General features: G+C 39.2%; 1 protein-coding gene and 1 long non-coding RNA gene across 9 annotated transcripts in view; one reads left to right on the top strand and one right to left on the bottom strand.

Annotated features, from left to right (window-relative positions):
• Positions 1 to 21,044, bottom strand: part of RET (ret proto-oncogene) — a 127,628-nt gene that overhangs the window by 83,451 nt on the left and 23,133 nt on the right. For 2 of the 8 annotated variants that reach the window (XM_083843792.1, XM_083843790.1), the window contains exons 2-4: positions 16,764 to 16,913; positions 16,164 to 16,305; positions 1,076 to 1,159 (exon numbers count right to left, since the gene is read on the bottom strand). In XM_083843792.1, the coding sequence (XP_083699918.1) occupies positions 1,076 to 1,159; positions 16,164 to 16,288 (209 nt within the window). In that variant the 5' untranslated portion in view covers positions 16,289 to 16,305; positions 16,764 to 16,913. Of the gene's footprint in view, positions 1 to 503; positions 746 to 1,075; positions 1,160 to 3,059; positions 3,143 to 7,063; positions 7,122 to 16,163; positions 16,306 to 16,763; positions 16,914 to 21,044 lie in introns of those variants that run through there. The other 6 variants (XM_083843791.1, XM_083843794.1, XM_083843795.1 and 3 more) reach the window with 6 other exon arrangements.
• LOC310902402 lies at positions 18,939 to 20,684 on the top strand. The gene is made up of 2 exons (XR_014586703.1): positions 18,939 to 19,417; positions 20,146 to 20,684. It is a non-coding gene; the product is annotated as an uncharacterized lncRNA (long non-coding RNA).

The raw sequence follows: 21,044 nt of genomic DNA, 5'->3' as shown, positions 1-21,044 counted from the left end.
AGCCGAACACATTAAACGTGTTGAATAATTAATCCTGGGGAGAGGAGACGATTTTTGCTTGATGGTAGGAGGATGCTGAAAAGAGATGAGCTCTACCTGGCAGGCGACCAAAGTAAGCCGGAATGCGAGCATCCCGCTGAGCGGCGAAACGCCACTTTTAAACCGCAAGCGGGAAAAAAAAAAAATAATAATAATAAAAAAAAAATCAAGCCAAGGCAAAAACACCCTTCAACAACTCAGCGACAGGTCTCTTGAGAAAAGCAGCCCCAAAAAGCCGCGGCTAACAGCCCCCGACCTGAGCATCGAGCGCAACGCTACGGGACCGGCCCCCGGCCAGCAAAACAGCGCCGGGTCCCCCCCGGCCGCGACCTCCGGCCCCCAGTGACCCCCCCCCCCCGACTCCCCTCGGGCAGCCCCCGCAGCAGGGACCCGCCGGGAGCAGCGCCAAAGGGGGCGCCCGGACCTGCGAGGAAAACCCGGCCCCCCCTCGCCGCCTCTCCGACCTGCCGGGATTTGGCTCCCTCGCTCCCCGCGCTGCCGTCGCCTCGCCACGGCAGCGCTGCGCTGGAGGTCTGTCTGTCTGTCTGTCTGTCCGTCCGTCCGTCCCTCCGTCCGGACGGCAGCGCTCGGACGCCCAGCAGCGGCTGCCGCTCCGACCGCTCCCTGCCTTCGCACTTCGAAACGCCCAAGCGAGAGCAGGGAGGCGCACACGGTGAGGGATGCTCAGCATCAGTAATTTCACCTAGCAGAGACCGCCATCGATTACTTTAAATACAAATCCTACGAAATTCTCCCTCTTAGCCTAGCAGGTACTTCACTTAAAATACCCAACACTAACGGGCAAAACATAAGAAATTACCCCATAGAACTGGAAAAAGAAAGAAACCTGATTTAACTTTTCTGTACCTCCATCCAGCATTTCCACGCTCTTCATCACCTTTGGGAAAACAATAACCCAAGTGCAAGCACACCAAGGGGTAAGAACGAAGTTGGGATGAATACTAGTGACCACCATAAATTAATTGCATTTGAAGCTGCCTGATGGACAGTACAAATTAAACTTCTGGTTACTTACTCCCGTGGCACAAGTGTTTGTGGTGCTTTCACAGATGCTGACAGAGAGGCATTTTTGGGATGTCTCCACAAGCCACGGGAAAGGCTACAGCAAAGAAAGCAACATATAAAACATTAACATTAAATCAATGCTTTGTGGAGAAACATCTTACGTTTAGTTGAGCTTTATCTTAAATCATATTTAAAAGCTCGCACTGTATACAAATCAATATTGATGCCATCTAAAATACACCACTATCATCTGCACTGATAAATGCCAGTTTCCATCCAGGACAAAGTGACTTCTTGGAAGAATTTCAAGGACTTCCAATCTCTTCTGGCATCTCAGCAACTGAAGCCAAAGCTGTACGCTTCTGCCAACTTCAGGCTCTGCTCCAGCGCATTAAGACTGGTTTAGGATGCCATCAAGTTCATCATACAAGGAGCAGAAGTAAGGTCACCACAGTAATTTTTTCATTTGATTTCCAGGCTTTTAAGTTAAGCAGATTTATACCTTTTTAGAGTATCATAGCTTACATACAGCACACATGGGAAAAGGTTGCCAACCTGGATGAGAAAGGGACTAAACATTAGTGCCTTCAACATTCCAGCTGGCGTGACCATCACTTTAGCGTTAATGCAGTCACTGTCCTTGATGGAGCTGTTCTCCTTCCTGTCCTCCAGCACCCTGGCAAGCCTTCACCAACGAAAAGTGATGGTGTACTGAGGGCATGAAGTTTGACCCAAAAATAAAGCCTACCACACAAAATATGGTAAGACATAAAAAGGAAAAACTAACTTAACTGCAACATCTTGTGGATCTCTGCAAAAGTCTATCAAAATGGATTTTTCCCTCAAAATTCAAACTTCAGTGGGGAAAAAACAAAACAAAACAAAAAAACACTTCCTGGCCAGCTCTGTTTCCACAGCTACGAGGAGGCCCTATACAGACTGAAGCATCTGCCCTTGAGTTTACTAGAGGAACACGAGCCTATGCCAACACCCTCTTTTCAGCAGTGAACTTCTGCTCAGATATGTATAAAATGCACATTTGTGTCATTCACCTGATTTTGTTGCGTGAAGGCCTTTTGAAAACTGAAATCAAAATCAGCGCTACGAAATGGAGAATAAAAAGCTAGGTGTCCTTAACTCTCCAGACAAGCTCAAGCTCTGTAATGACACCTCCCATCACTCCTAGCAAAAATACTTTGGAAATAAATTGACACTTTCCTGCAGGCTGGTGCAATTGCGAGACTATAGCTCACAGTCATTTATTTCTGCTTTGCTTTGAGTCATTCGTTTGGCACAGCAGACGGAGCTATTAAATTATTGTATTTTTTTCTTCTGTAAAGGCACCCTGAGATGTCTTGATATGATAATGCTTCCTGAAACTGATGCTAATTGATAACTGTTTCATGGTTTCATCAGAAGCCCTAGGTCATGCTCAGTTAGCATCAAGACAGGACACCTTAGGACAGCTCCACCTTGCCATGCTTTCCAAACAGTCACAATGAACACTCAAACATTTTCAAAGAAACTCCTCCTAGAACACTGTGATTGACATCTGACTTCTGATCATTTCAAGACTTAAGCATTTTTTCTCCACACTATAAGGGCAGTTGTTACAGTCTCAGAGTCTGAAGTACTGTTGTTGACCACTAGGAAAATATTATTTTAAAATGCGTTTTTGTTGTTTGTTGTTGTTGTTGTTTTAATCCTTATTATCATTTAACTCTACTTTGTGATCAAATTGTCATGTTACAGCTAGGATGGCACAAAACAGTTAGAACCTGAGGTAGATCTAAGGGTAAAGGGACAGGTCAAATTTTCATCCTGACAATCACAAGGGATTTATCTGCATGCTGCATAATATACTTAATTCAGGTTATTTACATGTTCCTCCATAATCCATGGGATTCATTTTCTTATCATTCTGTCTGCTCCTTTCTTCCCTCCATATTGCATACAGCTAACTTTTAACCTGCCCAGCAATCCATACCACCTACTTCTGAGAGCCACGCGTTCTCCTGGAGTGCTCACCCAGAAGTGCTATTAAATGTTCAGAAAGCCTCATTACCACAAGAAAGCAGCAAACCCATGCTGAGGGATGTCTCCATCACAGCACCTGGAGAAGGTGACCAAGAAGATAATTTTTTTGCCTTTAGGAGGAAATAAATCCTTTTTTTTTTTTTTTGTGCAGAAGGAAATAATGCCACCAACCGTCCTGATCACAATAAGTTTAAGTAAGAGCTCCACATAATCCAACACATCAATTTCATGGCAAAACAGGTTTCTTGTGGAAACACTGACAAGGAACTGGCAGAAGTAGAGATGTTGTGTGAGGGAAATCAGAACAGCACATCATAAGCCTGGGCTACACTAGGAAAAATCAAAATACTTTAGAGACCTGACAAAGCTATACCTCTCGTGAGCTGGCTGCCACGGGAGCTGCTTTCATCAGACCCCACTGCTAGTTCTTACAGTAACATCTTAAGATCCTCCAACAAAAGGTACTTCACGTCACTGCCAATATAATATAGAACATTTGAAAAAACATTCATCTGCAACAATGTCTGATTTCTGGCCATCAGATTGTTTCACTGAAAGCATAAGCTTAAGTATCAAAACCACTGTGAAATAATAGATCACGGTCATCTGTTTTCTTGGGCAAAACAAAACTCATTGTCTGTTATTACTGACTTTTGAAGGCATCATAATTCTCATATCATTGATTTACCTGAAACTTTCACCTGCTTGGCTCAATAAATAAAATAATTCTTGCATCTTTGATTTATCTGAAACTTTCACCTGCTTGACTGTACTGCTACAGGCGTATGTGAATGCTCAAACTTTTCCACGCAAAGGCGAAACAAGTTCTTTGAATACTTGGGAACAATATGTGTTTTCACATTTCTTTCCTATGAAGAAGCTCCTGCTGTCTTGCATTTGTCTGATTACTTTAGCCCTCAAAATTGACAGAAAACTATACTTCAGTTTTACTATTGTTCCTCTAAAATCAGTCCTGGGAGCGCCATGAATGCTAGTTACTATATCAACTAAGAGGCATACGTGCATGTGTCCCGTGATGCACACTGATGCTTAACTACTGTGCTTTCTGCACAAGTTTCAAAACTCAGAGTTTAATCCCGATCTGAATTTTCTGTGCAACCATGGACCCGTGGGATTACAGAAGCATGACAAAACTGGATGGAAACCTCTCACAGTGACGATGCACACTGCCCCATGCAAGACAGCCTGCCACACCACAAGGCTGATGATGTGCATGTTGCAGGGCATCCAGCGGAGCTGTGCCGTGGCTGCCAATCCATTGCCACAGGAATATCCCCCGGCTAGTATCAGGGAGAGCAACAGGGCTGATGACTCATGATTATCTCATTTGTGCACACAGCCCTTTTTTGCTTGGAACCACACTATAACGTACTCCCAACAGTTGTAACCCATAAGCACCTTGGCATTGAGGCTCAACGTTTATTCCATTACTCAAGAGGCATAAATTTCCCTGAGGTATTAACAGGCATCAGTATGATAAATCTCTGCACATCACTATGAGCAGTGGAGTTCTTCTGAACTTTGAAGACCGGATTTTTCTAGCTTTTAAACAAACATTTTGAATCTGCCTGGAAACATTATGAACACGCACAAGAACATTCACACACTCCCCATCAGAATTTGAATGGTAGGGGGTAGATGTTTTTCCAGAAGTTGCAGTACAACTAGTAAGAGAAATATATTGAAACTGGCAGCTGATAAATTAAAACCAGCTAACAAAATATAAAACATCCTTTGTTAACTCTTCTCCATATTGGTTTGCATTAGATAATGTACTATTATGATCATAATGATAAAACAGTTATTTTCATCCTCATTTCTTAGCATTTGGTGTTAAATATAATAGCCCACCTGAGAGACATGAAACCACAATTCCCTACTTACTCATAAAGAAACAGAGCCCAGACAATGGCCAAAGCAAGTTTCTTCTCTCTGCCTAACGTACCCCTACAGTGACCTGGAAGAGGTGAATGTGTTAGAGCATTATTCTGTTCAACATAGACCTAAATACCGCATTTTACAACTCTACCGGAGGCATGTATATGACCCTACAAAACACTGCATTACCAACTGTAGCAAAAAAAAAAAAAATAATAATAATAATAGCCAAATAAAGCAGTGATACTTCCTAAGTGCCCAGCAAATATTTGTTAATCTCAGCTTCTGTTTTCTTTCTGCCTTAAATAGTATACTTTGCTACAGTGAACTTGAAAAGACGACCACTGACTACCCTAAAGGTTTCAAACCTGAAAAGAAAATATATTGTTATATCAAATAGGACAATTTTTAAAATAACCAATAATGTAGAGAAACCTACTCAAAATACACACATGCTTGAAGTTCAATATGAAATGTAATTAAATTAGACTGACAAAACGGTATCTTCCACGAGCAGTATAAAACCCAAGTTGCTTTATGTTGAGCAACAAAGCCCTGAAATCTTTGCAGCTTTACTTTTGCCACATGTATACTGGGAAGAGGCCCCAGTCTTCTAACACAGACATATCTGTATGTGGGAGCTAGGAGAGACTTTCCAGCCACACTGCTCTTCCATCAGTTTCTGCAGCTCAGTAGGTTCGCTACATGCCACAGTGCCATTGGCAGTGACACCTGCAATCACAGATGGGGTTCTGCCAGAGTCAGCAGTCTTCAGTCATAATGGGATACCATGCAGGGAACCAGGTGGTTGGAAAAGCACAACAGCTGCTGACTCGCCATACTGCATGGGCTCCCATACAGATTGTGCCCAAACAAAATCCACAGCAGAGCTTTATGCAGAGCCCAGGACTAAGGTTGCTAATATTCTTATTGTAACAATGACTCCATCATCACCCATGTCAAGCCTGTGCATTGTCCCGTTTACCACCTGACAGAGCTGAGGAACTGAGCTGCTGTGGTCCCTCCTACAAACTTTTTAACCTCTCTTGTGGGTAAAGTAGCTACAACTTCTTGTGGTGTAGGATATTTATCCACCAATCCAGATGCACAGATCAGGCATAAACTCTCAGGTCACTGTCTTCCACAAAAGAAAGCACTGACATCATAAGTCTTAGACCCTGCTACCTCTATGCATGATCTAGCTCCAGAAGAAAAAAAAAAAAAAAAGCACATCTATATTGTTTTTTGTAGGACAATGGTTTTATGGTGATAGATAGCAGGAAAAGTCCCCAGCTGATGTAAACTTTTATAGGATCAGAATGGAGCTATAACAATATATAAGGGGAAAGAGTGACCAAACAGTTTTCAGTCTCCTAAATCATCAAGTCAAATTCTGCTGGGGAAGAGCTGACAAAATCATGACCACAATTGAGTTACAAATATAAACATGAAGACACACTAAACTTAATGAAGAGAAGGTTGCATTCAATAGAATTACAATTAATTTCATCATTATAGGAATTAGTATAAAAATATCAGATTCAGGACTTACAAGGGACTTCACCTCTAAGTTAACCTGTACTGGGTTAAATGATCTACATAATCTGATTTACTTTCTGCACCGTATGTTACAAAATTGTGATCATTAGAAACCAAGAAATATGATTCTAAGCTAATTCAAGAGATCTGCATTTATTCTAAAGTGTGTCTTTAAATATATGGCATCATGGTCATAAAAGAAAGCACTCAGTCAGGTCACACATCTTCATTTGCACCATGCTTTACAGAGGCACGTTTGCCCCTGTTATATCAATCTATCAGAATGTGCTTTTCTATTACACATGACCACAGTCTCTACATCTAAATAACGTATTACTAAAAATGAAATCAAGAGCTTGCCTGTGAGGAATTGTGAGAAAGGAGATCGCCCATACATTTTTTATTTGGTCAGTATTATGCCTCTTAAATCTCATTCAGGAACTAGAAATCTGTGTTTGAAGCAGTGGTGGAACTGGTAAATTTCTGGCATCCATCCCAAAGATTTAGCCTCAAAATAACATACCTGTGACTAATACAGGACTCTGCTACATTCTTCCTGTGCATTGAGTAAGGCCTGAGTGCTGTAAATGTAAAAATACATGACTGCCTGTGAAATAGTCTGCACAAAAAGGGTGTACTCAGGTTAGAAAGGTAAACTTTGAGTGCTTAACACTATAATATTGTCCCTGAACGCAAGCTTTTCCAGTACATCATTTCCTAAAATATTTATTAAACAATATTTAAGCATCACACCATATAGAGCCACAGTGTGTGCTGCATAAGTTACCACAAAAGTTTAAATGACTGAAACCAAGAATTCCAAAGGAAAATGTCCATCTATTGGACCAGTTTCTGTAGGTAGATACAATATATTATAATTATACAAAATGCCAAGCATACTAGTATAATCTGTTAATCCTTTAAAAAAAAAAACTACACATGCACAAAGGAAACCATGATTAATGCCTCCCCCTTAACTAAGGAATTTGATCATTATTTTAATTTGAATAGGACCAGAAAGTTATTAAAATGATTATGACCAATAAAAGGACAAATGGATGCTACGTCACGGTCAGCCCAGTAGAGATTCACCCCAAGACAAGAGGTGCCTGACCCTCTGACATCCTACATGGCCTTGAGGCTCTGTAGAATGGAGAACACATTATGGACAAATGGACTATTCTGGGATTTTAGTAGAAAGTCTTCAGAAAGTGCTGGGTGTGCAAGTTCCTCTAGTTAGAGGATTAACACACAGGCAGATAAAAAATGATTTTCAAGGACGAGGGAAAAACCTAGTTCTCTCTTCCCTTAGGTCCCTATTCAAAATGTCAATGTCATGATAGCTTTTCAAATTAAACACAAAGAGAATTTGCTACCATATTTTTTTAGAAAAGACACACCAATCTACCGGGGCAAAATACTGTGGAAGTTGTATTTTGGGGAGAGGAGACGCCAAACATTGCAGCTACTTGTTAACTAGCGGGAGAATCTGACTGCAGTTTCTCTAGTACAAAAAGCAGCAATAGCACAAGATAACTTTAAACTATTGACTCTGCCTTCAATATACACATTATAAAAATAATATAAATTGCTAAGTATTTTTTCCCAGAGTTACAAGTCAAATCACTTTACATATTTAGTTTTTCTGTTTTCAGATGGAAGAAAATATTTCTGTTTTAATAAAATTACACCTACATTTGCACATACATTGAAATAATGTAAAACCTTAGAAGTTCATTGTAGTATTCCTTTGTGTCTTGACTTCCATGATCTTAAGAGTAGGAATCAGAGCCCAAGGGAGAAAGTAAAGAGGAGCTTTAAATGCCTAAAGCAGATAACCAGAAGTAGGTTACTGTCCTATTTTTAATTTATGCGTATTACAAGATGAGGTGACATTCATGTATATGCCTCCTATTATCTATAGCTAGGCAGTTTCTCTTTTAAGTTAGGAACAGAATTTAAGTAGCCCAGCTGACTGTGCTGTCTGTTTGGATTGTAGACCATCCTGTATATTAGCTCAGATAAATTTGTCTTGGAATTTCTCTGAAGCAGTATATATGAAGGAAACAGTTTCTTGTTTCTAAGTCGTAAGTATGTGGTAGCTCACAGTAATTCAAGACAGCTGTTTCAGTGTTGTTAGCAGGTACAGCAACATTTAACTAAAATTGAAAGCTCAGTAAATACAAACAAGGCCACACAGGTGGTGTTTGATGAAGGGCAATAGCTGTGGAGCAGGCACACCACTCATTAATTGGAAGAGATAATTTGGACTGCTGGTTTTTGTCTCTTAGAATCTGGCAAATACAATTCATGAGATATGATCTGAAATTATGCTTTTTCCATTACACTTACCACACTGGAACATTATTCAGTTAACACCTGGGAGAGACTGGTTTGACAGACCCAGGTAAACAGAAAGCAGGTAAATCAATGCTCTATCAACTTGCAATCACCATTTTTACAGCTCCAATATTTTTAGGTTAAGCCAGACCTTTTCAGCCCTCCTACAATACATCTCATGTAAACTAGGCACAGCTGGTCTGTGCACCCATAAATCAACTGTTGAAGGCATAACAAAATATACACAACTAAGGCAGAGAGAGGACAAAAGATTGTGATTGAAAGAGAAACCGTGCAGTGAACCTAAGAAGTCAATTTAGAGAGTCTTGACGTGTTTCATCAGCACATGCCTAGGAAGTGCTCCCGTGGGGAAGGTAGTTTTTGTCTTAATTTTTCCGTGTGTTCGTTCCTGAGCAAATGCTTTGCATCAGGTATCCCTGAATGAAAAGAAATGTTGACGTACAGGGTGTTGACTTCTGCAGCCAGGAAATGCAGCCCCACGCCACACAGGCAGGCTGGCTGAAGTCATGGTATGGCCAGAGAAGCAGCATGAACTGATGAGGAGTACCTGTATAATACTGTTTGTCTCCCTATATATTAGTAAGTACAAGCATATTATTTTGGAGGGAATTTTAATTACAATCTGCTAACCACAATCCCAGCTTTATTGGGAAAGGGTTGTAGAAGGGTCTTAATTCCCTTTTTTTCACTGTATGGCTATGTTGAAAAGATGCTTGACATCAAACCAAATTCAACAAAAGATTATATAGTGATGTCACACACACACAAACACAAAAAAGAAAAATTATATGTCTTTCTTTGTCACTAGCCAGAAAACATGGAAAAGCACAGGGTAACTGCACCTAAGACTGGCTTGATATAGACTTCTAAGAAGCTAGATGGGAGACTGCAATTTGCATGCCTAACACAGTAACTGTTGACAAGGTTCCCCACAGATAATAGGATAGGAGATTAAGCAGTTTGAATTGAAGTAAAATGTTGGACATTAAACTGACAGTCCTCAATACACACTGTCTAAGAGGCCAGTGGGAAGTAACGTCCGAGCTACACTAACGGGCCATAGAATAAGACTAAAAAAGAAAAAAAAATTGTTAACTGCTCTAAAGAAATATTGGTTGTCACCTGTTGACATTTTATTCAACTGAAAACAGGAATGCCGGCTCTGTCAGAAGTCATTTCCAAGTCACTGGGGACTTGAAGAAGTTACAATAAACAGAATATGACAAGAGGCACCAGCAAAAACTAACTGGAACCACAGTATTAAACCATGAAGTTACAGAATCATAGTTCATAATATTCAGTACTGATGAGCTTTTCTGTCAGAATCTTCTAAATGATTAAACAAATACCCAAAGATCACAACCCAGAAATAATTTTCAAGGACCTACTGCCTTAGACATGTGACATCTTAGTTTTCAAGGTTTTCACATGTCCTGATGCTGTCCAACAGCTCCTGAATTTGTTGGTGTTAGCTTATGAGTCTTGCTCTGCAATATGAATCAAACTATTTACTGTTTTTAGACAGTCAAGGTTATTTTGCTCTATGTATTCATTGTGAATCCAATCCATTCTTTCTGAATACATCCTGAAATGTCATGGTACCTGGGTCAGCAACATACATACCCCTTTAAACTTCCTGTGATTACCCATGAGACAGAACTTCTGAGAGTAGCTTTCCCTCCAATGAATGCCTGAAATAAAAGACTAAAAAAAAGTTTTTATTGATTATTGCCATAAGAAACCTGCAGTGAGTTCATGAAGATGATTCAGAGCTTAGGCAGATGACTTAATGTTGCTACAAAATCCTACATGAACAGGAATTAAAAATATCTTTACTGTGTGATCACACTAAAAATTTGTCCTCTGAACTTTTCCTTTTTGTACTTGCAGATTCCTCCTTGAACTTTGAGGTACTCTATCTGGTTGTCTACACATTCTTGTACTTTTCTATATAATTCCTCCTTTCACTGCATGCATCTGCTGCTAATAGCCATTGAATAGTGGTTCCCTCAAGACACAAAGCCACTAAGGCTAACATGAGCGACAGTGAGGTGACCTGAAGTAAGGACATGCATCACTGCGCATGTCAGTAATGGAGTGACCAATGCCATCCAGCAGGACACCCTCGTGCAGGACAACCTCAAAGTTCTGCCCAACAGCCATCTGCCTGGTGTCGATGCTGAACAAAATGTCACAATTGACTTAAGGCTTCTTAGGTGTACACCAGGATCCACCAGGATCAGCCTCTTGACAAAGTTAAGGTCCCAAGGCTGAGTTATCTCCTAGACTTCAGTACTGGATGGCTGCAGCCCAGCTGCAAGCCACAGAGCAGCGGCAGAGTGGCCCACAGTATGCTGAGAAAGCCCACAAGAATGGCCTTGCAGCTCTGAGCTGCTCAGCAAGCCTGGGAAAGCTGTTTTGCTGCCACCTCTGACCTAGTACAAATTGGCAAGCAGCTCACATATGGCTCACATCAGCCTGCAATCTATACAGTCAGCATCTAACACTAGCCCCAGGTGTTAGAGCCTGCAGCATTTGAGACCAGAACGATGATCAAGTTTAAAGGCAAAGGGAATAGAACCAGGAAATTTCTTTCCCAAACAGAATGTTTTACCTGTTCAAATGTTTATTGCCCACAGTGCAATGCAGAGACCCTGACTCCACAGCAAGTAGAAGGGCTTCATCGGCTTCACTGGGCTCCACTGAGAACACCCAGCGAGTATGGCACCAGGCAGTCGAGCCACCAGTTCAGAGCCTGGCTGAGGCAGCTGTGCTGCATCTCCTTTGTGCTCTAAAGCATGGATCTGGCACTGACAGTTTTCCCTTTTGCACTTCACTTCACCACTTTTGCATCAGGCTGATCTAAATCTCAGCAAACACTTGTAGCTGGAAATATTACACATGCTAAGTAATTATGGTAATATTCTTCATTTGCAGAAAGCAGATCGTTCATTAGCTACCCAAAATAGCTGAATGGCTCAAGAAACTGCAGCCAACAGTAGGCAGTTAAACCACCAGGTAGCAAAGAAAAGAGCTGTAGTGGCTTAACAAGGATGGAAATTTTCCCATTTGCACAGTTGCTGTTGCAAAAACTTCACTACTTCCTCCTAGCTAGATGCCAGGAAAAGAGCAAACACTACAAGTATTAGAATAACATCTTTATCATTTTGCTACTGCTATTAAAAAAAAAAAAAAAAAAAAAAAAGCTAAGTTCTTTCTGTAATACAAATACAATATTCTGCATGAAAGTAACTCACATGGCTGGCACATATAGTGTTCCATGAACATTAGAATAGTTCAGTTGGAAGGGATCTACAAAGATCATTGAATCTAACTGCCTGAATGTTATCCACATGCTCTCTGTTCTCAGAATTATATTGCTCATCTGGAAAGGGATTCAGTGAAAAACACATCATTTACTATCAGAAATGCAGGTGGACTGTGGTGTAAAGTGAGCTGCCCGGAGCCAGTAGCATAGCTGGGAACACAGTTCAGAGTTCACATCTACAGACCTGTTCAGTGTACCACAATATTTGGCAGGTAGGACGAAAATTACACTTGACGACTGGAAGTTGGGGTGGAGCCCCAGGTAAGCTTTGCTGTGTACACTCCCCATTCCCTATGTCTTACAGTCCTCACAAAGCACCCAGTACTTGACACGGTTGAAGACTGGATACTGGGCTGCTTTGTCTTAAGTCAGCTTGATGTTTTCTCTTTATGCTTCCATCCCATGAAAATCATAAAGATGTAATTTATTTTGATCCTGCAGGGGTTAGTCAGATTGCTAGGCCTGTGGATTAACTGATGATAGTCTATGGAGGACTTCAATCACATTACTGTGTTGATGTTCTGGGTCACTAGTCTAATCAAATGCATGTCTCATGACGGAAACAAGCAAGCCTGGATGTTTTCTGAATTAAAAGACATGGTCAGTGATAGTCACTGGAACATAAAATAAAAAGGTATTCAATACTAGAACAGTATAAACCATTGAGATGCAGAAAAATAAAATTTAATCCTGGTCCATATGCCAAGAGAAATTGATTAGCTTATTTGCTTAACTTCGATGCTGTTTTATTTAAGACTCACACTTTAAACATCCAAACGTTCTACAACCCTTCATGTAGTACAGCTCAGACTGTTCCCCCTGGAAGACTTACTTTCAGATTTCAAAGTTTATTTTCTAAGTATGCGTTTATATTGCTAATATTAATGGCAGCTCAGCTGCTTTATGCAAGGTGGGTTGTTTCTCTTTCAGTATTTCCAGGCAGTCTGCAAACTCTTTCCTGGGATATATATATATATATATAACATATTTGCCACTCCATAGATACTACCACAAGATATAATGACATACATGTGTGGAAAATCAGGATATTACGAGCCAAGACAATGTCATCACTTGTTTATCCTGATGGGTCCTGCTAGCTGCAGCAAAGCCTGCCTCAGATTTATGATGAGCAAATTCACATCCACATAACAACCCACAGTAACACAGTTTGCCTGTTCAGAGAATAGAGAATGGATGCATATGTATAACTATGCGCTGAGTTGAGTTGTTATCTAAGAAAACTGTAATTAAGTGTTAGATTTTTTAGTTAGTAAATACATGAGTATTTACTAACAAGAGGATGCAATCAGCTTTATTACAGAGCATAGGAAAAGCGTAAGGAAAAACATAGGAAAAAGTATGGATCTCTATCCCTTTCATTACAAAGAAATTCGTGGCAAACGGCAGTAGATTTCAACAGACACATGTGAACCATTTTAAAGCAGACAGTCTCCAAATAATTGTCAGACTAACACTGATCAGTAGTACCTTTAATATATTTTCTTCCTGACAGATATCAGTGTTCCTTCTACTCCACACATGTATACTCTTTCATTCCCTCAGAAATGATAAAAACCCTCTCCGTTTTGGTCAAAGTATTCAGTCCAAATGAAAAATCACCCTCATAATAAAGCAAGTGTTAGCCAGATCAAAAAAAAAAATCAATTAATCAGCGAGAATTTTTATTAGTCAATCCTGTAACTAATTAAAACCATTGATTGATAACAGACAACACTGCAACAAAGTTATCTCACTTTTAACCCAGCAAAATGATCTTCCTTCTGTGCATATAGATAGTATAGGACAACCTGCTTACAGATAAGTCTGTAACTGCTGACCGATCTATTTTTACTTAGTGGTAGTATTTCCCCAGCTCAGCAGTTCTGATAGATCACAGCTTTGAGTCTGAGACGTTTGTGAACCACCTCTTTGTTAGTCACAAATAGCGAAGTGCACATCGATAAATCACACCCTTTGTCTCCTCCTTTTCCCTCCCCCTGACAGTTGCTGCTTTTTCTTGTCAAACCAAGCCAGGCTGAGCACTCCTGAACCATCTCTATTAACCTGCAAGAAATTCTAAAGAAGAGATCCTATGCAATAGAAAGTGACCTCAAATAATTAACATTTTTGAAGTGGTTTTTATCTGAATTTCATCCAAGGTACATAAATCATCATTCATCTTTCCTCTTCCTGGCAGTGCACTTAGACATAGCAAGTCTTAAAATGATGACATCACCGTCCCATGATCCTTCATTATAAGTAATTAAAGCAGTAATATGCCTCTTCTCATCCACTAGTCATCAAGCAGACTTACTCATATGAAATCTCAGGCATAGTGCACCTGAGGTGAATCAAGAGAGCACAGGACTCAATGTTTTTGGTGAACTGCTGGAAGTTTTGTGTGAATTTATTGCTGCTTAGAGAGTAGTGCATGTTAACATGCAGGGAGACTAAATTCTGCTATTAATCCATGAGACAGGTGCTGCAGAGGTAATATTAGGTTCCCTATCCACATACAGTATTCAGGTTTTGACGAGGAAGAGAGGAAGGAAGGATGGATTTAGTTTAGTCTGTGCCTCTTCAGATTTTGGCTTTTCTCATAAACACACTGGCAAAGCTATCAGTAGTAACATCTGGATAGTATGTTCAGTGACAGGGACAGTACCCAACAGGAACTAAATCAGACTCTCAAGCACCTTTCTGCAAAGACTGATGATGATGGAAACTTTCTTACACTGCTCAAAAAGCTTTGGTCTAAATAAGTAAGCTAGACTGGCTACCAATTGCACAATACCAATCCAACAATTCAGTGAATTTAACCTGTTGTTGGGTGAATTTCATATTATTTTAACTCATTACAATTGCTTCTAGATAGGCACTGCTGTTTCCTGCACAGCAAAAAATAAAATATTGGTCTTCCATTGGCAATTGCAACACCATGCATCATATTGTATTTTAATTCACATCCCATCCCACTTGGTCACCTTATCTATGTATTTCTCTTCAATAGTGATTCCAAAATAATGTCCTTTTGGGCAGAATCTTCAAAAAGCCTCATTCCAGCAATAGTTGCTTGCACATATACAACAGCCTATAGTGGTGGTGCCATAGCTTTATTCATATAAAGACTGTTCTGTGTATCTTTTTTTCTGTCCCAATCCCAGTTCCACTGTACTGGCATTACCAGCAGTAGTTACACTACCAAGATCAGTTTGCTAACTGTTACAGACCAAAAACTGATTGATTGCACTGACATTCCAGCAAGTATGGTAGATATGCAAGAAAGAAGGCATCTAGGAAAGGAGGAATATGTTGTCAAAACATGCTTTTGTCTATTGTTCTGTTCACAAAAAACAAGTTCTGTAATACAATTCAATACTTCCTTTGCTTCTACAACTTAATGGATTAAATGACACAGAAATCTTGGAGGACTGTCTATTCGCAATGTGATTATCTAGAATAACATCTTTATCTCTTTGGCCATCAAGACATCAACTACCTGCACACCTGCTCCACACCTAGTTTTATCTTTCAAGCCTATCTCCTCCTGCCTCCACATGCCCTGAACCCACACAATGGCACTATACCACACCTGTGTCAAAATCTGCCCAAACATCAGAACCAAGAATTCAGCATACTAAAAGGGACATTTCTCAACAAAACTAGATGTCAGTTAGAACTTGCCTTGCATCACTAAGCATGAATCTCCATTTTAACCTTCTCTCCGGATGGGCAATGCAAATAAAGGCAAATCTGAGAGTACAGGGAGGATTCCAGAGGCAAGGATCATGGTTCTACATGTACGATCAACTTTGGTAAGGTCCATGGTACACTTAAAGGAAAACCTGTTCTATTTCATCTGAAAACCATTTTGGGGGAGGGGGAGCAGAAGCTCTTCCATATGGTGAAAAATGATGAGATGTATACTTACTTTCTCTTGTCAGTCTTATTAGAAAGGTCACATATAGCACTTTGTTCCACACGCATTTTTCTACAAAGGTTACCCAGTCTATCCTGTTCCAAAGAGGGCAAAGAGGGATCAGCCACAGTTGTCATGCTTAACTGATATTTGTCTATTTAAAACAAACAAACAAACAAACAAAAAAACAAACAGAAATTCCAGAGTCAGTTTAGGCTTTCTGTTCCAGTGCTTCACACCGTTAATATTAAAGGATAGAAGATGTTAGAAAATGTTTTTTTTCTTATACCAAATCTGTATTTTCCTTACTGCAGTCTAAGTCCATCTTGCTTTAACAACTGTATTCTCACCTATCCACAGTGGGAAAACAGTGTAGTTTTCCTTCCTCTTTGTATCTACATTCCACCAGTTAGTAGCTTAGTAGCTCTGTTATTCATTTGACCTTAGTTTGTAGGTATGCAAACCAGAAAAAAGTAACTACAGGGTTTTAAGAACAGAGAAATAACTTCTATAAAAAGAGCAAGTGAGCGAACCAACTTGTTGGATATTTTTTACATTAAATAAACAACAACAACAAACTTTCTACAAGAATATCACAGGAGTAATACTGACCTGGAGAGGAGTTAGTAGGCAAGATCTAATTTAGGATCCAAGATATAGTAATAGGATCATTTAAGTGTAGGTATTATTAGTCATCCTTTAGTCTCATCATCCAACATTCCAAAAAGGGAGTATTTCCACAGATATCTATTTCATCACTACCTGCAAAAAAAAAAAAAAAAAGATTAGCTGAAGATTATTTTGCTATTAATGATCAAAAAGAGACATGATTGTTTTTCTGCCTTGAAAAAGAATCTTTTTCCCCCCCTCCTATAATTACCATCTCTTAATTAATCCAATACAATGAGTGGCTTAATTAGTTAACTCTTGCATTTATTTAATCTATTTACCAAGTAACATTTTTCATTTAAACTTTTTGGACTGTAAGCCCTAAAGTGTAGTCATGTCTGTATGATTAATATGTATAATGCATATTAACGTATGTACTGAAACTTATAGATATTATTTAGAATATATATATATCCTAATTATAATTCTGATCTATTTCCTCTCTGTGTGAAGAGCATTAATAAAAAAAGGGTTTAGATTTCTTTGTTTGAACGAACATTCAGTTACAATTCTGGTTTATTTGTTCAGACTGCTGACATTTCCATGGTCTTTTATTAAAGATCTGATTAACCTGCAGAAAGAGCATGATGTTTGTACAAAGCTTATGTTCTCTACACCTACTTCACACCCACATATTGCCTTCTGTTAGGGGAACATCGGTAATGTCAGCATCCTGTATCATATGACAACACCTTCAGAGGACTGACCCCATTGTCAACAGAGCATGATTTATAACACCAAGAACCAGAATATGAGTAACAGAGTGTGTCTGCCTTAGCCTTTGGTCAGCTGCTAGGCTGCTGGTAGGTTCTGAGTGCGCACAAAATCTTTTGACCATGCAGCCCTGCTAAGACCTTTACCCACACCGCCATCCACTGTGCTGGCATCCACTTGCTGTAACAATCAGCTTTCTCACAGTAGGTTTGCCATTTCTAGACAAATTACAATAACTGAAGCTGTCTGCATGTGACTTTCTGAGATGTGCTGGGGATAGCATTCTCCTTCCTGAGCTAATCACTGTTTCCCTGTGTTAGGTGTCTTTCAGAGTGAAAGCACTGTCTACAGAGACATGCAGGGAAAAAGAACACAACTAAGAAAACTTACCCATGAGCATTTTAAGGTAAGCTGCAGGAAATATCTTGCATCAAATCAAAAACCTACTAGTGTCTAAAATGGCTAATGAAATCAAATAATTTAAAAGCTCAGTACCCATTTCCTGTTACCTGGTGACTCAGACTATGAATGGCATCTAACCACCAGATCAGCAATTATTACTCTTTTATCTAAGCCAGGTGATCAACAGTTAACGATTCTAAATGCAAAGGGGATTATTAATATTATACAATACCACGAGGTCCGCACTTCAGATGCAGAATTGCTAACAGGCTATAAAATACAAGATATTATCCTACCAAAGTCATGGTCAACTAATTTAACTTCACAAGGTGAAGCTAAAGGGAAAAAAAAAAGTAATAGTGAGGAGATGCAACAAGGAGAAAAAGATTCAGAATTACGTCATTACAAAGCCAAATGCAATTGCAAACCTGAACTGATTAAGCTTACTCTAAACAACAATATCTCAATTTATCAATTTATTTTGCACAGGCTAAATCATCCCATATCTCATAATATAAAAAAATATTCAGGAGTTCCATTTTTCTGGGCTGGCAACATATGGTTTGCATTTCACTTGTGCATGATGTTTATATTATTTCTCCAACTCTGTATTTTCTAGGAAAATGAAGCTGACTACATACTTAACCCCAAGCAAAATTTGCAGATGTAAAAATATATATATACACACATTATATTCCTCTGTGCATCTTCTCTTAGTGTGGCCTTGAACATGGAAGACATCTAATATTCAGTGATATAGCCAGGTATGCAAGGAAGGCATGGACTTGTATGCCTTGTGCAAGACTTCTCTGTGAATGCAATGTATTAGTAAAGAAAAAAAAATATATTAAGATCTCTGTGAATCATAGAATCATTAAGGTGTGAAAAGACCTCCAAGATCATCCGGTCCAACCATCCCCCTAACCACCAACATCACCCACTAAATCTCTTTTATGAGATGGGAATACGAACACAAAATTCTGCTTGTATATACACACCTCTTTAAGGTACGCTGCAAATTCATGTGTCAGTAAATTCCAACTCTGTTTTGTGATTCAAATAAATTGACGCTGTGCCTCTCACACTTGCCAGATAGCTACGGGTTCCACCAAAGCCATGCAGCAAAGACTCCATATAACAGAAACATGAGACTTGGAGGATGAGAAGGGAATTTCATGCAATTACTTATTAGGCATTTTCTGTCTCTCTGTATACTATGATTTCCCTCTTTAAGCTCCTGTCGATCCCTTTTATTTCCTGTATGTCTGTTAGCACCTCAGCTCAGCCTGCTTCCTGAGGTGTTAACAGTCCCAGGAGGCAGGAGACAGCATTTTCCAACCAGCAAGGTACTCTGAAAATATGAATCTTCAGTGTTCCAAACATGAAGATTATACCACTGAAAATACCAGGGTAGGAGGAAAAGGTTTGTCTTCAAGGACCAGAAGGACAGCAACCTAAATGACGCAATTACTTAAGGATCAGTAAGTACAAGAGAACTTGGGACAACATTTTCAAAGGAATTATAAAAATGCTCAACTTCCAATGAATATGTACCCTTAAAGATATTTCAAAAGCCAGATACTACATCTTTAAAAGTATAAAATACCAAAATAAAAGTTAGTAGAAATTACATAGTGTTGTGTTTTTTTTGTTGTTGTTGTTGTTTTTTTTGTTTGTTTTTTTTTTTAAGTATGACCCCTGAAAATGCTAGATGTAAGATTCATCAGATATTAAACCACGGCTAAACTTGATCTTAGCCAAAAGGGCACTTGCCTGTATTCAGTTTTCAGTAACATCTATATCAGATTGGCACTCATAGCCCATACAATGACCTTTTTAAAATTCATTTTTAACATTTGGTTTTATGGAAGTGAGAGAAAACTTCTGCCCAGATGCTGCCTTTAAAGGAGTGCCTTTGTAACACAGAGGGGAAGAACATGGGAGGAAGCACCTCATGAGGCTATACTTGTTATTCAGAAGAAAACAGTGTCTATATTATTTGAAAGGCACAGAAATCTAGAAATCCCTTTATTATTGAAAAAAAAAAAAAAAAAGTTATTTTCACACAATTACCTTTAAAAAAACAATTGGATGTAAGCCAGGGCATCATGGTATGTTGCATAGTTGTGAATTTGGGGATAAAAATATAAGAGTTTTCATAATTTGATGGAGTTGATTACTGAAAAGTTTTTTTTTTTGTTTTTATTAGGTAAAGAACATGTGCTCCTGGTCCTGACTGGAACCTGGAATGTACAGAAATAGCAAATAGCAAAATAGCAAATATTCTAGGGATATTACTTATCCCTAGAATAGAGCAGGATATTTTGTGGCATTGTGAAAAGGCTTTTCTTGCCCAGCTGGTTTTAAATGATACCAAATACAAAATCCTTTGGACTTTAATCATCCTGGCAAAGGAAAGAAGGGTTGGAAGAGTTTAATACCTGATTCTTTATCTGGATGCTTTCTGTTTTAAAGATGCAGGAAAATGGCTGTTTCAATCTAGTAACTTCTCCATTTCTAAATTCTGCCTCTCACAGCAACAAAACAACAGCATTCTTCTGCTCGATCATGAAATGAGACTTTCAGAAATGCAATAGCAAACCTTGAAGGGTGAATATTAAAGCTACCTTTCCCTCTGTACAGCCAGAGTTGTAGTCAAACATGCATGAGTTCTGCTGACAGTGCCTTCATGCTGGCTCTGAGGGACAGCAAGCAAAATAACGTAAGAAATATCTGTAGGCTTGTCATGTGCTAATATCCTTTTGATAATGCAAACTGTTAATCCTAATCCAGGTAAAAAGAAGAAAAGAAATTGGGTTCTTATCTTAAAGAGTCCACATTGGCCAGATGAACATTTCAAGGTCATCCGGTATTGCTATAAACAAAACAAACCTGTTGGCTCTATTATATTGTTAAAATCCCATTTGACTGACAACATTTTCACCAAACACAAGCAATTTATTTTTGTTTTAAGCTTTAATTAAGTATTATAGATTGAAGTGAAATTAATTAATAACTTTAAAGTACACTGACCCAGAGAGCCAATACCTCAATCAGGTGAAGCCTGGGGAAAGGAAATGCATGAAATAAAATGAAGCTGTTCTGTAC

Source organism: Anser anser, assembly GCF_964211835.1.
Source record: "Anser anser genome assembly, chromosome: 7".
NCBI lineage: Eukaryota > Metazoa > Chordata > Aves > Anseriformes > Anatidae > Anser > Anser anser.
The sequence above is the reverse complement of the archived record's forward strand: the minus strand, read 5'-3'. Positions and strand labels throughout refer to the sequence as shown.